General features: G+C 43.4%; 1 protein-coding gene across 7 annotated transcripts in view; it reads left to right on the top strand.

Annotated features, from left to right (window-relative positions):
* TLE3 (TLE family member 3, transcriptional corepressor) overlaps window positions 1–19,533 on the top strand; it is a 58,310-nt gene extending 38,777 nt beyond the window's left edge. For 4 of the 7 annotated variants that reach the window (XM_036734920.1, XM_036734924.1, XM_036734921.1 and 1 more), the window contains exons 8-20: window positions 418–434; window positions 4,338–4,457; window positions 6,163–6,213; window positions 7,084–7,236; window positions 7,464–7,596; window positions 8,749–8,942; window positions 10,445–10,521; window positions 11,749–11,998; window positions 12,689–12,936; window positions 14,505–14,652; window positions 16,054–16,204; window positions 17,706–17,782; window positions 18,946–19,533. In XM_036734920.1, the coding sequence (XP_036590815.1) occupies window positions 418–434; window positions 4,338–4,457; window positions 6,163–6,213; window positions 7,084–7,236; window positions 7,464–7,596; window positions 8,749–8,942; window positions 10,445–10,521; window positions 11,749–11,998; window positions 12,689–12,936; window positions 14,505–14,652; window positions 16,054–16,204; window positions 17,706–17,782; window positions 18,946–19,053 (1,727 nt within the window). In that variant the 3' untranslated portion in view covers window positions 19,054–19,533. The remainder of the gene's footprint in view (window positions 1–417; window positions 435–4,337; window positions 4,458–6,162; window positions 6,214–7,083; window positions 7,237–7,463; window positions 7,597–8,748; window positions 8,943–10,444; window positions 10,522–11,748; window positions 11,999–12,688; window positions 12,937–14,504; window positions 14,653–16,053; window positions 16,205–17,705; window positions 17,783–18,945) is intronic. The other 3 variants (XM_036734922.1, XM_036734926.1, XM_036734925.1) reach the window with 1 other exon arrangement.
* Window positions 19,534–19,915: the final 382 nt, after the last annotated feature.

Here is a 19,915-nt window from a genome sequence, read left to right as displayed (position 1 = left end):
CCCTGCCACTCCCCATTATATAAAGGAGCAAAATGAGAATAAGGGAGATGGAGCAACTTGCTCATTAAGTCTAGAACTTAATTCTTGAGGGTATAAAGCAGTCATTCTGTTCTCTGTGTCTCCTTGGTATATCTGAGAGTCAGGAGTTGATCAAGGCCAGTGTAAGCACTTGAGCCCAGAAAGATTAATTTTTAAACAGACCATCAGAAAGGCCATTACTATGTCAACCCCCAAGGAACTCAGTGAACTGGGACTGGCACCTATTAATAAGGAGACAAAACAGAGCAAAGTAAAAGGCCAACTCACATTATGTTGGGCTCAGTCTGAACTTGTTTTCTTTTTTTTTATTTCCCCCCCCATCTTCCTTTTATCTTGGACATACAACCCTGCCTCTGATTTGGACTTCATTTTGGAAAGAGAGAGAATCCAGCGCGGTAAGTGACCTGCTTCTGACTGTGTTACAGGGTTTGATTGGGGATGGGGGTGTGTGTGTGTGTGTGTGTGTGTGTGTGTGTGTGTGTGTGTGTGTGTGTGTATGTGTGATGTGTGTATGTGTATATGTGTATATGTTCGAGCGAGTGGATGTGTGCTCACTCGAGCATGCCTGCCTGCTGTTTTCTTGCTCTGAAAGCTTCAAAGGCCATCTTCTGGATTCTCATCCTATTGTTTCTTGAAAGGAGAAAGCAGCCCATGGTTGTCAAGAAAAAGGGTGCATTACCTCCCCCCATCCCCTCCCATTCTGCTTCAGTTTGGTTGAAGGGAACCTTAGCAAAGCCTCATTTTCCTTCCAGGATGCCTTTTACTGGGTGCCAGCCCTACTAGCTCTAAGGTTCCTTTTAAATCTTTTTGATTACACTGAGGCTCTGAGATTCCATTTCAAGTGAATAAGCCTCCAGAGTGGATTCACTAGAGTCTGTGGATAAGGAAAAAAAAATCCTCCAGTGATTAGCAAAGCCATTTAATTTCTGATCACTGTTCTTTTATCTTGGGCCATCTAATCTGTAGGGATGGCTTTGGTTATTACTTTGTGTTAAGTAGGACTTGGAAGGTCAAGCAGTTAACTAACCATCTAAATAGCATTGGTTGCTAGCAGTCGTTGCCTCAGGCAGGTTCCCCACCACCCCCATCCTTAAAAAAAAAAAGAACCTTTCATCTCTCTATTAGCCATTCTCTGTTCATGTTGTCTTTTCATTTGGTTATATTTGAAAGAATTCATTTTAGTAACCTGGCTAGAGAACAGTGTTTGGATTGATCAACCCTCTATGAACTGAGCATCCTCCCCTCCCCCCCATTCCACCTCCCTAAGGAGGAAGCAGTGTGGTCCATTGGAAAAGCCACTGGCAGCCAGGGAATCAGTCGTCCTATCTCTGTCACTATTTTGTATGACATTGAAGGGGGAGTAATTTTACTTCTCTGGGTCTCCCGTTCTTCTATCTACAAAGGGAAGATGATAATACATGACCCTGATTGCTGCCTCCCAGGGTATTTGTGAAGAGCGTAGGATCGCAGACTGAGTCCTGGGGAGATCACCTTAGAGGTGATCCAGTTCAAGCTCTTCGTTTTACAGATGAGGAAACCGAGGTGTGAGGTGACTTATGTAGTCACACAGGCAGAGCTGGGATTTGAACCCAGGTTCATGAACATTGCTCTTTGTTTCACACCAATGCTTGCCTCTCAGATGTTGGGTATGACGATTCTGTGCAGGTATCTGAGAATCTTAGGAAATCCAACTTCATGGCTTTCCCCAAACCGACCCTCCTATAGCCCCCTTCCTTTTACTTTTTTGTTTATATTGCTATTATAATTTTTACTTTATTTATTTATTTTTGCTTTGGGCCTTATGCCCACTTAGATGAAAGCTTTCTGTTAAAAAGACACCCCCAAAGGGACCCAAAAAACCCTACCCCGCTAAAAATCCTCCTTTTGCATGGATCTCCTGTCATCCATGCACTTAAGGCATTCAGAGCAGAGAGGACACAAATGAGTCTTTGGAGGATCAGATGAAGATGAATCAAAATGCCATCTGAGCTGGGGGGGAGAAGGGGAGGGGAGAGGAAAGGAGGATGGGGTTGGTGTGTGTGTGTTTGGGGGTGGGGTTAGGGAGGGCATTAATCTGTCCCTTGGCTGCTGGGTCATCGAGAAAGGGCAAGTCATCCAAGGAGGAGGGGAAAAGGGAATAGAAATATTTCAGATGAGGGGGAGACTGGTGGTGATGGGTGAAAGAGAGTGTGTGGAGGGGTTGGCCCCTGGAAGTTTTCCCGATGGGGGTTAATATGGAGTATAATCACAGATAGATTCATTCATATTTCCTTGCCTAGCCTAAGCGATAAAAAATACTTAGTTTTTTGGCCGCCTGCCGACAAAAGGCCGACTGGATCGATGCCTCTAAATGCCTGACATGACTCTCTGGTAGTTGCAAGGTTTTTCAGCCTGACTGCATGAGAAGAAAGGACTCCGTGTTATCCAAAGCTACTTATTGGGTACTGAGGAGAAACATGAGCTACTTTGGTTCTCCCTTTCTTCCCCATCTGAAAAGGGAAGCAGAAGAGCTGAAAAACATTTCTACTTAGCATGGGGTGGCAGCCACTGTTAGAAGAGCTGAAATGATGGTAATTTCTGCCGGCGCTTGTAGAAACTAATTGAATTGCATCTGTGTTAGAGCATTGCCCGTTTGTGCTGCTGTAGTTAAGGTTGAGTTGCACTTTCCATTATAACCTCCACTCTCTGTTCAAGGCTTTATAACTCTGCCATTTTAATTTGCTCCAGGCAGAAACTTGGCAGGGATGGGCTTTGCACAGAAACGGGCTTAGGAAATGAATTTGTTGTGCTGCTGCTCCTGTTACCACAGCATCGATTGTGCTGCCCCCCCAACACCAACACACACACACACACACACACACACACACACACACACACGCACACGCACACGCACATGCACACGGACACTCACACACTCACTCTTTCTCACTGTCCCCTCTCTCTGTACATATGCTCCAGGGTGTGGGTCCTTAGCACAAGGTAAAGTCAGGGGAAGTCTTGGAGTCAGGAAGATTTAAGTCCTGCCTTTAAGTCCTACTAGTTGTGTGACTGTGGACAAGGTCACTTAACCTCTCAGTGTCCCCAGACAGCTCTCTAAAATTATAAATTACAGGTGAGTTGCTGATCTGCATCTGTGCAGGGAAGTTTTCCCCATACAAATGTAAACTCAAGTCTGGCACACCACCATGAAATTTGGGGGGCAAATGGGAATTCTCCTCAAGTGACCACTTCTGTCCACTCTGTTGTGTCTATTTTAAAACACTATAGAGATGGGATCTGCCTGATCTAGTATTTATTATTGTATATATTATTATTATATATTACTATTATTTCTTCCTACTCAATCTAGTACAAGTTTGGGCCTATCTTTCAAGGTCAGAAGAGATGTCATGGGGTCTAGATCTAGGAGGGGCATGAAATACAAACACCAAAATTACCCCCAGAGTGATACTGGGTGTGATGTTGGTGTACAGGCAAAATAATCCATCGGCTAATGTCACCTCCCGTTGATTTCCCTCTGCTCAGCTCCCAGAGTTCTTCTAATCATCATGGAGAGTTCTTCCTGTCCCTTGATGTTATATGGTTAGTGAAGTGTCCCTGTGTGTTTTCTCTTAAAGATTTTCCCACACTGCACCTCTTTTTGTTTTGTAACAAAAGAATAGATTTTTCAGGAACAGTGCATTCATATTTAGCCATTACATCTTTTTCTCCATCCTTGACCCCACAATTCCAAGTGCTTGTCTTAGAAGCCTGGATTCCTTCAATGGTGAGGAGAGTGGGAGGCGTTTTTGGGCCCGGTGCTGTCTGTTTGCTGTCTCTTTCTGTTCCTCCTTTGGGACCCTAGTTTTCTATCTTAATAACATGGATGATTGTCTGCCAACTTGGTTTTCTTTAGGAGTGAGTGAGAGAGAGAGAGAGAGAGAGAGAGAGAGAGAGAGAGAGAGAGTGTGTGTGTGTGTGTGTGTGTGTGTGTGTGTGTGTGTGTGTTTTCTCACCAGTATTTCTGTATGGATGGTTGACAAAGTTAGCTAGCAGTATTCCTACCAGATATTTAGACTAAAATGCAGCAAGCTGGTCTGGGGAGAGTATTTGTAACCTGAGGCTTCTAGTTCTGACTTTTCTGTGGGAAGACTTGGGTAGAAAAAAAGTGTACGTGTGTTTGTAATTCACGGGCATATGCACCAATGCAGTGTGTAAATGGACTTACATACTCAGTGCTCATAAAAGAATTCTTCTTAATTTGCCTTATAGGCACAAGAACAATGTCTCTAATGGCAGGACCAATCTCTTTGTTTCAGAATAATTCCGTGTCTCCTTCTGAAAGCTTGAGGGCTAGCGAGAAGCATCGAAGTTCCGCTGACTATGGCATCGACTCCAAGAAGAGGAAAGCAGAAGAAAAAGACAACTTGAGTCGATATGTAGGTCTGATTGTGTGGGACTGTCATCTTTTTGGGGGGTGGGATGGCTAATGGGGGGAAAGACCTGGGTCCCTTTGAGCCTTTGAGACCCTCCTACTTCAAGGATCAGGCAACTAGCAAGGATCCACAGAGCCTCCTGGAAAGGAGCAGGCGGGAGATATACCTGCTCTCTCCATTAGTGATGAAAAGCTCATCTGCTGAAGTTTTCATGCATCTTCTCCTCCCATTGCACATCAGTGCAGATGAGACTTTTACCAGCATTGCTCTTGTTTCCATACACCATCCCTCAAACTACATGTTGCCCTAACAGGCCATCTTGTCTTCGAGGGTCCCTCCCCACCCGCCACACCTTTCTTCCTCTTAATTTTTAATTATAGGAAGTGGGGTGGGGTAAAGAAGGGGTGGCAGCAAGTATAGTTAAAAATAAGCCATTGTAACTTTTTTTTCAAAACAATTCACAGAAGAGAAATGTAAGGAAGTTCAGAAGGCAGCTCAGCTGATGAGGAGGGCAGTTGGGAAAGTAATGTGTAGAATTTATTACACACCATTTAAAAACAACACAAGATAAATGGAATGAAATGGACTTTCATGGCTTCGTGTAGAATGCTCTTTTTTTGTATTCTCCATTTATGGATGTGCCCTCTTCCCCTTTTGGGAGGTTTTTAAAAGAATTTTTTCTTAAACCTCCCCACCAAAGACTAACCTTGATAGTTTTAACCTGTATCCAAAAGTGTGGAGGGGCCACCCACACAATCCCAGACCAGTTCCTATAGATGTGCTTTGTAATAGAACCTCACTGACCCTCCAGACAGTAGAGCACAGACTGTGGACATGAGATGGGGTACTTCTCAAAGGGCAAAGAAATACAGAAGGATCTTGTTCCTAGACACAATGACATGGCAGGACTCCATTCTGTTCTAGCAGAGGAATTGAGGGGGCAAGGGAAACTATCTTAAAGCTATCCTTTGGAGTTCTTAAAAGTTTATTTTAGTGGTCTTGAAGCCTCTGTTCAGAGAGAGCAAACTGTCCTTTGGATCCAAATGAAATAAGCTGCTTCTCCTTCATGGAAAGAGATGACTCCAAGATCTGTCCACTCCTCATTTTCAACGTTGCTCGTGTACTACTCAGGTGTCCTGTTCCCATCCTTTAGGACCTAGAGCAAATCCCACCCCAGTCTGTAGAGTCTTCTCCCACCACACAGCTCACAGACTGCTCTCTTTGTCTCTTGCCTTCCTGAGCTCCGGTGGCATTGATTATCTGGCCTTCTTACTTTGGGTGTATCACTTGCTGCTTACAATTTGGCTTATCTTTCATTGTGTGTCTGTCTAACATTTTGTGACCCCACTCCCAACCCCTTATTGTGGGAGATGAGTAAAAGTGTCATGGATCCTTAACATTTTTGAGTGGTCGCTCTACACAATCCCTGGCCCCAGAGGGCTTACAGTCTGGGATGGCGGAGTTTGCAGAGCACATTAACTGTAACTGAGGAAGGGAAAGCATTAACACTAGTGTAAATTGGTGCGTAGCTTCCTGAATTTTAAAAGGGAGACTGCAGGGTAAGGGTGATCAGATTGATGGATGGATGATCAGGGAGGGTGTCCTGTGGAAGTGGGCTGGGTTTTGAAGGAAAGGGGAGATGCCTAGACAATCAGAGGTAAGCACGGAGGGCATTCCTGTCTCTTACCTACTTCCTCTTATGTTGCAGGATAGCGATGGCGACAAGAGCGATGACCTTGTAGTAGATGTGTCCAATGAGGTGAGTGAGGGACTGTATTGTAAATGGGACATTTAATAGAAACATGAAGTTTTTGGTTTGTTTTTTACAAAGGACTAAGATTAGAAATCCGTTTTGAGAACCCTTAGGTGATGGGAGGCCATAGCTGAGACAAGTGACCACATGTGAATAGTGTTAAAAAGAGCCTTAAATCCCATGGCTCCTGAGCTGAGGGAAAGACGAGAGCTATAGATTGGTATCTCCTGTTAAATCTCTGGCTAAGCAGAGTTGCACCCCCATCAAGCTGCTTCCTTGCTTGTGTTCTAAGGAAAAATATGATTCTTAGACATATTAAAAATGGGATTTTTTTGAGGGTTCTGGGATAGGCAGCTTTGTCTTCTCTTCTGAAATAAATCACCAAAAGCATACTAAAATATGTCCTAAAGGAAAAAGTCTTTGATCATTTTCTTGGCACATCAAACCAGACCCCTGCCCATAATTACAGGAAGGTGTGGTCAGTCCTCCATAAAATCAATCCCAGCAGTGTAGAGATAGCATATCATGGCAAGAACACTCACCACTGGAGTTATGAGACCTGGATTCTAATCCCAAATCTGCCACTAGTTAATTCTATGACCCTGGACAAATAATTTCTCCATTTTCCTCATCTGTAAACTGATGGGTTTGGACTCTTAGCTTCCTTCCAACTCTAATTAGCATTCTAAGATCTCTCTGTTATACCTCCAGAATGTCTGTAGGAATGTAGAGCTCCCTGAACCTGGTCTATTCTCAGGGTCTGGACTCTCCACCAAATACAGATCAATTACTTCTCCTTCTTTCTCCCATCTAGCAACTATAAATTTGAACACTTGACCATAGCAGTTGCTATAAATGCATTTCTTGTGTTTTTAGGATCCAGCCACACCCCGGGTCAGTCCAGCCCACTCCCCTCCTGAAAATGGGATAGATAAAACCCGAGGACTGAAAAAGGATGCTCCTAATAGCCCTGCCTCGGTCGCCTCCTCCAGTAGTACTCCTTCTTCTAAGACAAAAGACCTTGGTCACGTAGGTGGTGTTTGCTGCTCCTTATGTGCTGATGATTGCCAGTGGGAGGAGGGGTGTAGATGCAGATTTCTCAAGTAACCCAGAAAGAGCTTCTTGGGTTTATTTCTTGTTGGGCGGAAAGGGAGGGTGAGCATAATGCACTGCCTGAAAAAAGCTGGCTCTTGTAGACTGATGTCCAAGGAGCGGGGCTCTTCACGTTTTCCTTTTTCTCTCCCCTTTGATTCCAGAATGATAAATCCTCTACCCCTGGTCTCAAGTCAAACACACCAACTCCAAGAAATGATGCCCCAACTCCTGGAACAAGCTCGACTCCGGGGCTCCGATCGATGCCAGGCAAACCATCTGGCATGGATCCCCTAGGTAGAGATGTGGGCCCTTGGGGTTTGAGATATGTATGTGTGTTGGGGATGGGGGTAGTCATTGGCAATTAAGAGGCTTCTATCTTGGATATTCTCCCCTTGGCTTGTGTTCCTGACAGAGACATGGGTGAGGATTTTTCAAGGCATGGGTCAGCTAACATCCGATTTGGTTTATAGTGACTCATATATAAAGCACCTTGGGAATAAATCCAAGGAAGGTAGTCATAGCTTCTGTTCCTGGGGCAGCCTGAACCCTAGTTGGAGATCCAGGACCGACACATTGAAATAATTCAGAACGCTTAGTTTAGGAATATGCCAACAAGTGCAAAGGATTGTAATTCAAGGAGTTGTGGGAAGAAAAAGCTAGATTCTGGCTTCAGTAAGCAGTTAACTCCCTATGTGGATGTAGGTCTTACCTTTCTGTACCTTAATTTTCTTATTAATACAATGAACCAGCTGACCTCCAAAGTCTCTCACAGTTTAAAGTTGAGCTGATTCTACCAGAGAAAATTTCCGAGAGGCCTGACTTTCAAAGGGAGATGATGGGTTCATGGACTCAAAGGGATCATTAAGTCTAATCAGGGAAAGGAACTGGACCTGTGATTTCATTGGTTTAGGGAACTCCCAAGTGAGGAAACCATACATGCAGGCCCAGCACCTTTTCTGCAACTGGGTTCTAATTCCAACTCTGCCACTATTTAACGTGGATGCTGGATAAGTAATTTAATTTCTCTGTGCCTCAGTTTCCTCATCTGTAAAATGAACTAAGGTTCCTTCAAGCACTAAATAGGATTCTAGGATTGCACACTTACACTTTCAAAGTATATATGACATTTTGCCTAGAGCCAAGTATGTTACCTAGTGACATTCCCCAAGTTATGCCATATTGGAGGAAGTGAAGGAGGGCCGGGAAAGGGGTCTGTCACCTGGGTTTTCCAGTAGCTCTGCTATTTGCGTCTTTATTGCACAGTCACATGGCCAGCGTATGGGAGAGGATGAACTCCAATCCAAGTGTTCCTGATTTCAGGGTTCTTTCTCTAGCCACACTGCCTCTCAGGGGAAGGATTATCAAAATGGTTAGAAGACGGTGGGAGATGTGAATGGTTTCTCGGAACTGTAGCCCCCTAATATATACTCTCCTGTTTCCGTTTAGCATCCACTCTTCGGACTCCCATCTCTATCGGCTCCTATGCAACTCCATTTGCTATGATGGGCCATCATGAGATGAATGGCTCGCTCACCAGCCCAGGGGCCTACGCAAGCCTGCACAACATCCCACCTCAAATGAGTGCAGCGGCCGCTGCCGCAGCTGCCTATGGTCGATCACCAATGGTGAGCTTTGGAGCTGTACGTAGAACTTTTGGCTCCTTTCAATGGGGATGGGGTGTTGTTGGGCTAGCATTGATTGGGGTAGACCACCACTCAACCTTGGGCTAGTCGACTTAGAATTATAGGGGGCATTGTCTGTATGGAGAACTTCTGATATATAGTAGATAGATAAAGTGACTTCTTAAGAACTGCTCCAGTTCCAAGGCTTATATGACTAAGTAAATTGGCAACCCCAGATTGTAGAAGAGGTATTTTCTAAAGGGAGAGTTGGGGGATAATGGAATTTGTGTTGAAGGTATTGGTCTATATGTTTGTAATGGGTTGTGCCTTATAGGGGATATTTAAGTATGATATCTCCAGCCCTTAAAAATATACCTGACCTTAGTCTAGGGTGTTTGAGATAATGCTACCTTGGACAAGCCACAATCTTTCAATTTCTTTATCTGTAAGTTGTGCATAGCAGTATATCACAAGGTTGTTGAAATACGATAATGAATTTGAAAATACTTCATAAGCTATAAATACAATATGACTATAACCATCATCTATATTTATCGTATTAATGTTGTTTACCATTAGACAATTGGGCTTTTGGGGGTCTTAACATTTCTCATTTAAATAGTCAGTCATCAAGTATGCCTAGCCCTTATGCTAATAAAACAAGGAATTTCTTATCCCTTTTGGGGGAAACCAGACACAATATTTATTCACATGAAAAAGATTTGGAGAATAGTAATAAGTGTTAGAGTATGTATTGGGACTGTAAGTACTGTAGGAATTTGGAGAAAGGACAGTTGTATGTAGACTAGGGAGTAGTCAAGGCAGGCTTCCTGAGCAAGACCTTGAGGGATGAGTTAGATGTGGGTAGGCAGAAGGGAAGAAGAAGACACTTGGGCTCTTAGAAAATAGGGGTTGTTTCATTCTTTGTATCTTTAGTGCCTAGCGGAAGGCCACACATGTAGTAGGGGCCTAATAAATGCTTATCGATTGAATGAAGGGAAGGGAAATTTCTCTAGAGAACAGAAGTTCTCTTGTCTTCCTTTTGCATTTTACATGGATTTAGTGTGCACTCAGTGATATTCACCAGGCTCTGCCATGTTGAAGGAAGGGTATGTGAAGGAAGGGCGAAAGAGGGGATGGACAAGGGCTTTGTGAGCTTGGTTTTCTAATAGGTCATCTGTTAACATCCCTTCTACATGGCAGCATTTTTCTTCCCTGCATGTTTTTTAGTTCAGTTAGAAAGGCAAGTTCGTATTAACTAGAAAAGGCATTGGGCTCATAGTCTTGGGCTGCGGTCTTAGTTTTATTGCTAATTTCCTGGATGACCTTGGCCAAGTCACCAACTTTCTGGGCCTCAGTTTTCTCATTTACAAAACAGGGACATTAATACCTGCCCCATCCAGCCCCAAGGGTGATTCTGAGGCTCAAAAAAGGTAGCAAATGTGAAAAGAACTTGAAATGTTTAAATGTGAGATGTTGTAATTTTCACGGAAGGCTAATGCCTTATGTTGGTTTCACAGGTTGGTTTTGACCCCCACCCCCCAATGAGGGCCACTGGACTGCCCTCAAGCCTTGCTTCCATTCCTGGAGGAAAACCGTAAGCTTCTGGCTCTTACTAAATCCCATTGGGCATGGGGTGGGATTTGAACTCTGTTCAAGGCTCCGTGAGTCAGTATTAGGAAAAACTAGGTCGCCCATTGCAAACTGTTTTTTTTTTTTTAATGATCTGTGGAAGGGACCTTAGAGGTCTTCTGATAATTTTAAAATTGAGGAAACTAAGCACCTGAAAGAGGAAGTGAGTGATTTGCCCAGACACCACCCCGCCCCCCCCCGCCCCCCCCATACACGTGTCACCTCACTAGGACTAGAACTTGGGTCCTCGCACCAGCATTCTTTCTGTTCCACCCTGCTGTCTTTCCAATTTTAAGAAATGTAGCCCCAGACGCTGCTGTTGGCCCCCATTCCAAATCCCAGCTGTGGATAGGAAAAGGAGAAGGGATGTGAATCTAGGGGTTGGCCTTTCCTTTTTGTTCCTAGAAAACCAGATGGCAGAGGTAGGGTATTTAGGAGCCTATTAGTCCTGTTTCCTGGACATCAAAGGGCCATGGGGTTGACTTGTCTCTTTAGCTCCAGAAAAATTCACAGAATAAAACCAGACTCCAAAAGTGCTGAGAGGTCAGCTCACCGCAGGTGCCCAGGGGCGTGGGAACCTCTGATCTATCCATAGAGCTTTGGTGTTTTGTTTTGTTTGCAAAAGCTGGAATGAGAATAAGATAAAAGCACCAATAACTATAATATTTGATATTTTATAATAAGTGGACTAGAACAGTACAAAGCATAAAATCTAAAAAGATGGGGAAAAGGTCATTACCAACCCCCATATGGGTGTGGGGGGGTGGGTGGAATGAAAGTTTATTGTATGGATGAGTTGGCATTTGAGTTGGCCTTTAAAGAATGGGTAAACATGGGGAACAAGTGTACAGGGGGAGGGGGGGGACATAAAAATTCTGCAATAGATAATTCCCAAAGTGAATAAATAACTTACACTGAGCTAATTGAGAATGGGTGGTTAAAATCACTTTATTACCATGCTGGTTGAAAAGTTTCTGGACCTTAGCCTAAAAAAATCAATGCATTCTATTTTATGTATGTATCTAAGTATAAATACCTAGAAGAGAGATAATCTCTCTCCCTCCCTGCCCCCCTCCCCCCCCAAAAAAATCTGCTTTCTATTGTTGCCTTCTAGATGCAGGAGTGGGAATAAGGTGATAGCAGTTTCTCATCTTGATCTGACCCCTGTATCTCTGGTGTCCCTTTCTTTTAGGGCTTATTCCTTTCATGTGAGTGCTGATGGCCAGATGCAGCCAGTCCCCTTTCCCCATGATGCACTGGCAGGGCCTGGGATTCCTCGGCATGCACGACAGATCAACACACTAAGTCATGGGGAAGTGGTATGTGCTGTGACCATCAGCAACCCTACCCGACATGTCTATACTGGAGGCAAAGGATGTGTGAAAATCTGGGACATCAGCCAACCAGGAAGCAAAAGCCCCATTTCTCAGCTTGACTGCTTGGTAAGGAGCACTTTAGAGTGTGAGCCTAGCGTGGTCAGAGGATATTTTTTTTCTCTTCTGTCTGCTGGGAACGCACAACCTCTTTCCACATCCAGTCCTCTCTCCTCTGATCATCTCAGCTTGCTTATTATGTTTATTCCTTTCTTTGTACTTCTATTCATGGCTCTCTCTAGCTTGGAATGTATTCTTCCTGTCCAAATCCTACTCATCCTTCAAAAATTTAGCACATCTCAGTAAGCTCCTTGAGGTCAGAGACTGTGCTTCCCTTTTTTTATTTTTTAATTCCCTTATTTTATTATTTATTATTTTTATTATTTATTTTTTAATCTCTAGCACACAGGTAGATCCTTAAAATGGAAGGAAGAGAAGGAAGAAGGGAGGGAGGGAAGCAGGGAGGGAGGAAAAGAAATTTTGCTTTAGGTAGCCCCTATTTTGATTTTGGGAAAAAAAAAGCTGCCTGTCTTTGGCCCTCCCAATCTGCTGGGGGGTGGTAGAAGAGGTAGGACAAACATGTGCCTTTTACAATATATTTATTAAATGGTGAACCACAAAGGTGGAGGGTTGGGTGGGAAAGCATATAAAAGCAGCAGTGAAATCTCAGAGGTGATGGAAATTCTATTCCATTTTTATATATTGTGATCCTGGAGTAGGGGATCCCAAACTGCTCACATTCTACCCTCCTTTCTCCAGAACCGAGATAACTACATCCGCTCCTGTAAGCTCCTTCCCGATGGTCGCACACTCATTGTGGGTGGCGAAGCCAGCACGCTGACCATCTGGGACCTGGCATCCCCAACACCTAGAATCAAAGCTGAGCTAACGTCCTCTGCCCCAGCCTGCTATGCCCTGGCCATCAGCCCTGATGCCAAAGTTTGTTTTTCCTGCTGCAGTGATGGGAATATTGCTGTTTGGGACCTTCACAACCAAACCCTGGTCAGGTAAGGACAGGAACTAGATTGTTACAGCACAGAAAGTTGGGCTCTGCCACTCACATCATTAGCCTCATTTAAAAAAAAAAAACTTTATTAACCACATGGTTTTTGGTTTTAGGTACCATATTTGGTGACTTATATAATGTCTAATAATTTTTTTTTGGTGGGGAGGAAGGAGTACCTAATTTATAAGGAATTATGGTAGGGACTCTAAAAGTATGAAGGAACTTAACTCTTATGGAAACCAAGTACCTGGGCAAGAAAACTGAATAGAGTTATTTACCATAAAATGGTACATATAGAGGAGACTGAAAGTACTTTGGCAGTTTGGGGTGGTCAGGGAAAGTTTCACTGGAGAAGGTGAGATTTTTTTAAGCCAGCTCTTGAGAATTCACCTCAGCAAAACGGAGGTCAGGTGAGGGATTGGGAAAAGGGCATTCTAGGTCGGAGGAATATTACGTGACTCCAGTTAAGTATACCAAAGTACAAAGGCCAGGCTGCATATGGCGTGTTCTGGGTGCATGGAGTAGTCAGAACTGGCCGAAGCAGGGAGTTTTTAACCTTTATTTATGTGTGGATGCCTTTGGCAGTCTGCTGAAGCCTATGGACCCTTTCTCACAATAATAGTTAAAATGTATAGGGTCATAAAGGAAAGCAGTCGTAATGAATTACAATTATCAATTTTTTTAAAAAGTTCAAAGGCCCCAAATTTAAGAATCCCTGGTATAGGGGAATAGTAGGCAATAAGGTTGGAATGATAGGCTGGGTCCATACCGAGTCATAGAGAGCCTTGAATACTGTGTTGAGGTTTGGGTTTTTATTCTCCAGGTATTGTGTTGTGGAACCACCTTTCCCTTACTCTGGCTGTCTGGCCTGTACACTATTCAGGTCCTTCTAGTCCTCCTCCTTATCAGGTGTTTACTCTGGACCAAATGGCATTGTATAGGATCCATGTTTCTTTTCTTTCTTTCTTTTTTTGGAGGCTGCTTAGATGTTATGTAGAGATATTCTTCTTGAAGAAAAATATGCCATACTCGCCACCTGTGAACTCACTTAAACTTTCTGGGCTTCTATTTCCTCTTCTGTAAAATGAGGGGGTTTGTACTACATGGCCTCTCAGAACCCTTCAAGTTCTAAATCTAGGATCCTAGCCTGCAGAGATTATTCAAATGTAAGGACAAACTTTATGAAAATTAGAGCTATTCAAAAGTGAAATGGACAATCTTTGGGGCTGGCTTTCTGTGTGCAACTTGATACCTGCAGATGTACTGCCTTGGATGGGTATCAGGTCCCAGAATCCCTAAAGCTAACTTGGTCAGGTGGTGAAATAGGATGAAATACTAGACTGAGTCAGGAAACCTGAGTTTGGTGAGTTCCAGCTCCCCTGTCTGGACAACTTACTCTTGGACTAGTCCCTTCTCCATTCTGGGCCTTAGGTTCTTTACTTGTGAAATGAAGAGGTTGAACTCCACGATCATCTCTAAACTTCATTCAAGGTCTAACACTCTGTGATCCCTCGAGGTTGATTTCTTTTCTCTTCCTCACTTCTCTCCCTTTCTCTTTATGCACTTCAGGCAATTTCAGGGCCACACAGATGGCGCCAGCTGTATAGATATTTCCCACGATGGCACCAAGTTGTGGACAGGTGGTTTAGATAACACAGTCCGATCCTGGGACCTGAGGGAAGGCAGACAGCTACAGCAACATGATTTCACTTCCCAGGTGAGTGTCCAAACCTTTGAGGCAGCTTACAAGGTTCTCACCTTGTATAGACAAAGAGTTCTGTCTTTGGAACCTTCTTTCTCTTAAAAGTTGTCTCTTATGTATGTTTGTATGTTTATCATACATATCGTGTCCATTTTCTTCAGATTAATGGTGTTACATGCAGATTGAATCTAGTACTGATGACGAGTTGAATAGATTGTGATCTGTGATCTGTGATCTCAGACAAGATGGATATTTCCTCCACTGGAAAAGGTGGTGGGCTGGCAATTGGGTATAAATGTTAGCTAACAGATAGACAAGTCAGTTGGTCCACTGGTACCTGGGAAAGGTAGATAGAACTGGTGATCACAGATTTATTGAAACACATGCACATGTACATGCACACGCATTAAACTTCATGAATGTGACATCACCATTACTAGGAAATCATAAATGTTCATATAGAAAACATGTGTAAATATGTGTACATCAAATTTCTGAGACCAGTAGAATGCTTGACCTTGACCTGTCTTTGTGTTAATATTTCTCTCTCACCATATGACCGTTCTATCTCCCAATCACACATTTCCTTGAAGATAGCTTTCCCTTTGATCACTTCTTGAATATAGGTCATTGTTGGAAGTACACTGCAGCCTACTTGTGCCCATCTCTTTCACCTTTGAGATGCTTGTAATTTGGCTCAGATAGTGTTCCCTGTGTATATGAAACTATAACTAAAACTTATCCTTATTCCTTAAAGGTCAGGGCCAGTGGCATATAATTTTTTGTTTTCTCTATGTTACAGTGAGAAAGTCTTTGAAACTTAGGTTAAAATCTTGTTTCTGATTCTAACAGACTAGGGTCTAGGTCTGAGTTTTGCAGTTTTGGCTTCAGTGAGCCACCTTGATGGATGGGGAAGGCTCTCAACCCCCTGCCCCCTTCTTCCCACATGTTGGCCTGTCTTCCCCTTACAGTGGGAATAAAGGCAGATTCACCTGACGCTCCAAATTTAGGAGAACCAGACTGAGCAATAGCTTCCTTTTCCTCTTGAATATGATCTGGCTGTAAATCTGTCAAAGCATAATCTCAACCAGTTCTCATGATAGGGATTATCTTGGAAGGAGGGTCTTAACCTAAAGATCTTATCTCATCAACTAGAAAGCTTGGGGGTGGGGGATGCTTTTTAGCCAGCTGGTGCAAAATGTAAGAAAGATGTCTATTTGGCAACTGGTGGCTGTTTGGGGGTGGGAGAGGGGAGTAACAAGGATTCCAGACATAAGGTATTATTTGAAAATAAGATTGGAGGTATTTGTGGGACCTATGGTGAAAGGGGACTCCTTTTGACCTAGTTGGGGACCAACAGACTCAGTCATATTCAGTGTTGAAACCTTTTTTTCTCCTTTTTGTTCTCTTTTAAAGATCTTCTCTTTAGGCTACTGTCCCACTGGGGAGTGGCTGGCTGTGGGCATGGAGAGCAGCAATGTGGAAGTGTTGCATCACACCAAACCAGATAAATATCAGCTGCACCTGCATGAGAGCTGTGTGCTCTCCTTGAAATTTGCCTACTGTGGTAAGAAATGGGGTGGGGGGGGGGGATGGGTGTCACTTAGTCGTTCCTTCTCCACCCCTCCAAACGCTCTTGAGGTTCTTTGACTGACAGTTCTTTCTTATGACCCACCAGACCTACCCTAGCAAGGAGAAGACTTTCTTAGCCCAGCGTTGGCTCTTTGGCTTAGCTAAGAGACCTTGAAGGAAGGAATGACATTAACCAAACCATTGGCTCGATTTGATCTGTGTGACTAAATCGTATTGGTTTTGTTAAGAGAGCACTACTAGAATTAGAGTCAGCAGATTTGAGTTCAAATCCCAGCTCTGAGACTTATTTGTGTGACTTTGGCCACGTCAATTTCCTCTTCTGGGAAATAAAAAAGGTTAGACTCTGGCCTGTGAGGTTCTCTTGCCCTTAACACTTGAATCTATAAAGTCAAGTGCATGAAGACCTAGGCTACCTCCTGTTTTGAAAGTGTGCATGCATGTGTTTGTTTACACGTGTTCACGGGTAATCATAACACATCCTTGGAAACTCAGGGAAATGCAAACTTAAAAAGGAAAAAGCACAAATCAAAACAAACATACAGAAGAAAAGGAAACAAAACATTCAGAAGGAGACACAAATAGTAATTTGTTACTACCTTGCATTTATGCTTTTTACAAACTATGCAAAAGAAGTTCAGGATTCCTTGTATAATCCTTTTTTTGTTCTTTATGTATTGGAAGGTTTCTGTTTAAATTTGTAATAAAAAATTTTTTTTAAAACTTGAGTAACCCTTTGTAGAGGAATCCTTGCTGTTGTTGTTCGCCCTTCATTCTCTAAGGGGACTGATGGCATCACGAGGGTGACAACTACAACGGCGACAATGGAGAAATCCTAGCATTTTACCGTCAGAAAGGTTCTTAGAGATTCTGCCGTTTAACGGATATGGAAACTAAGACCTAGAAAGCGGTGTCCTTTGGGGTAGGAGGTCACAGATAGCTCAGCTGCAGAGCCGTCAAAGACTAGAAACAGCAGCCCCCAGTCTTCCTCACTGTCACGGTCAGCGATCTCTTCACGACACTACATTGTCTCTCCTAGGAATAGGAAATAAATTTGGTGGATGTTGTAGGCCAGGGTGCTGACGGAAATTCCTTGCTTGCAACAGGCCCACCTGGTTTTGTGGGAGGAGGAGGGTAACTCATACCTTTCCAGTTCCAACAGTAACCTGGTCCAGTTGATCTTGTGGATATTTAAAAGAAAAAAAGAATTCATGAATATATTTGCCAAAAAATCACTCCCGAGTCTCAACATTGTCATTTCTCCAGCCATCCCTAGTCAGCCTTCTCTCGTTGAAGAGAAGAATATATCTTTGCATCTCATTTACATATCCTTGTGAAATACTTTGCATGAGAAGTTTCCTTCACACTGGGGATCTGATCCCTCTGGAGCAGGCACTGGGGAGGAGCAGGGTATCTGGATTTGCCTCTAAGAACGATAGGCCACAAACTGACCTTTCTCTCATTTTTTTGTCACTCAGGCAAATGGTTCGTGAGCACTGGGAAAGACAATCTTCTCAATGCCTGGAGAACACCATATGGTGCTAGCATATTCCAGGTATGGTGGCCCTCCTGCTTCATCACCCTACCTGTCAGCATGATGACAGAAGGGGCAAAAAAGGGGTCCAGGCTCGAGAGACAAAGCACCATTGTGGGTGACTTTATGCACGTAGATATTTTGGCAGAGAGAAGCTCTGAATGTACCTTCCCTCTTCCCCCCCTCCCACAACGTTCTGCCCCAGCATACCCCAAGGTAGTGTCCCTTTTGGGTTTGTACTGACTTGGAGGACTTTAGATTGGACCTCCCTATAAATAGCCAAAACTTGGCCAAAGGCTACTGAAGGATTTTGAGAGCAAAGAGGTGCAGCCAGTGTGCCCTTTGACTCTGCCCCATTTATCTGGAGCTGTCCGTGAAATTCTCTTGGACAGGAGTTCTTAATTTTTATATGTCATGGACCTCTTTTGGCAGTCTGGTTAAACCTGTGGACCCTTTCTTAGAATATTTTTTTTAAAAATATACATAATTGAAGGAAATAATAAATTTAAGTTAGAAGTTAGTAATATACACATATGTGTGTATATATATATAGAGAGAGATATAGATACCTATATATATATTCTCTAACCAATTTCATAGACCCCTGAAATCTCTTCATGGACCCCCTGCTCTAGAACAATACTAGGAGAGGTTCAAGTAGTTGACCTTCTATCATAAGCATGAACAATATAACTTAAGACACTGGGTATGCCTTGGCCCCTTCAAAATCAAAGCAAAACTGTTTTAGACAAGTTTGGTTAAGATGAAGGCAGTCTTCTTAGGTCCAACTTTTTTTTTTCTAAATGAAACTACTTGTTGTAGAAAACCCTGGAAACCTCTCTTTGTCCTTGCCTTAATTTTAAAGATCACATTATTCCTAATTAATGAGCTAGCCCATTTCCTTATGAAAGGCGAGATAGAAGCTGTGTTTATGGGAAGCATTAACTGAATCTGACTCTTCATGGCATTATGTCTATTTCTGGGTAAATTTTTAAAAAATTTACTGATACTACTGAGTTTCCTTCAAATGTTAGCTCCAGAGCAGCTTTTACCTTCATTCATATGGCTTTGAAACTGAGCAACTGAGAAAATGACTGTAATCTTCTGATTCCTCCTCCCTACCCCCCTTCCTTATTCTTCATCTCCTCCCCGCTAATCCTTGTTCTCCCTTCTCCTCTCTCCAGTCTAAAGAATCCTCATCTGTCTTGAGTTGTGACATTTCAGCGGATGACAAATACATTGTAACAGGCTCTGGTGACAAGAAGGCCACAGTTTATGAGGTCATCTACTAAACAAGGATTCTAACAGGGCTGTCAAACTCTGGGAAAAACAGACCCCAGCTCTGACAATACAATGGGCAAGGGCCCACTGAAGGATGTCGGCAGAAGGAAGCGTAGGCAGTCATGCATTCAGAGCCTTTTTCTCTGGCAAGCGGAGAGGGGATGTGCCACGTCATGGTCTGGGACTAATGTGCATGGATTGATACGTTTCAGCAACTTGGATAGATTTTTCCCCCCTCCTCCCTTCTTAAAAATCCTGGCAGATGATGCAAATGGATTTATTTGGATGTTTTCAGCTCTGGCACCCAAGGAAACCCTCACAAATCATGCCTTCTTTCACTTTCTTTTTATTCAGTGGCACTGTAGTGGATGGCCTTTTTTTTTTTTTCTTCAAGGGGATGCTTTCCTCCCCTTCCCCCAATTGTGCAGTGCACAAGACTTGTGAAAAATGTAAATAATGGACAAATAAATAAGACTGGACAAGAGGGAAAAGGAAGAGACTCCTTCCTACTGGGTACACTAGCTGTGTATTTTGTCTGCTGTAATTGTAATCCACTGATGGTGGTGGCTTTTTTTTTTTTAACAAGTTCTTATCTGGGAGGGAGGAGGGGGCGGGGTCGTGGGAGCAAGGGGTTTGGGGGTGGGGAACCGGACCAGTTGGGGAGGAAAAAAAAAAGCCTTTTTGGACCCACAGCTGGTAACCAGATCGAACAAAAGGCGTCCACTGGTCAGCATTGTTCCTCCTGTTGTACATGTGAATTGTTCAGTGTGTGAGTCAAATGTTTGAACACTGTATGGGCTGACAGGATGTGGGTCGGGATGCCAGCTACCGATGGAGCATCAGCAGAAACAATCCGATTTTCTATGGATTTGT

Source organism: Trichosurus vulpecula, chromosome 8, assembly GCF_011100635.1.
Source record: "Trichosurus vulpecula isolate mTriVul1 chromosome 8, mTriVul1.pri, whole genome shotgun sequence".
NCBI classification, from domain to species: Eukaryota; Metazoa; Chordata; class Mammalia; order Diprotodontia; family Phalangeridae; genus Trichosurus; species Trichosurus vulpecula.
This window is presented reverse-complemented; position numbering and strand designations above follow the sequence as displayed.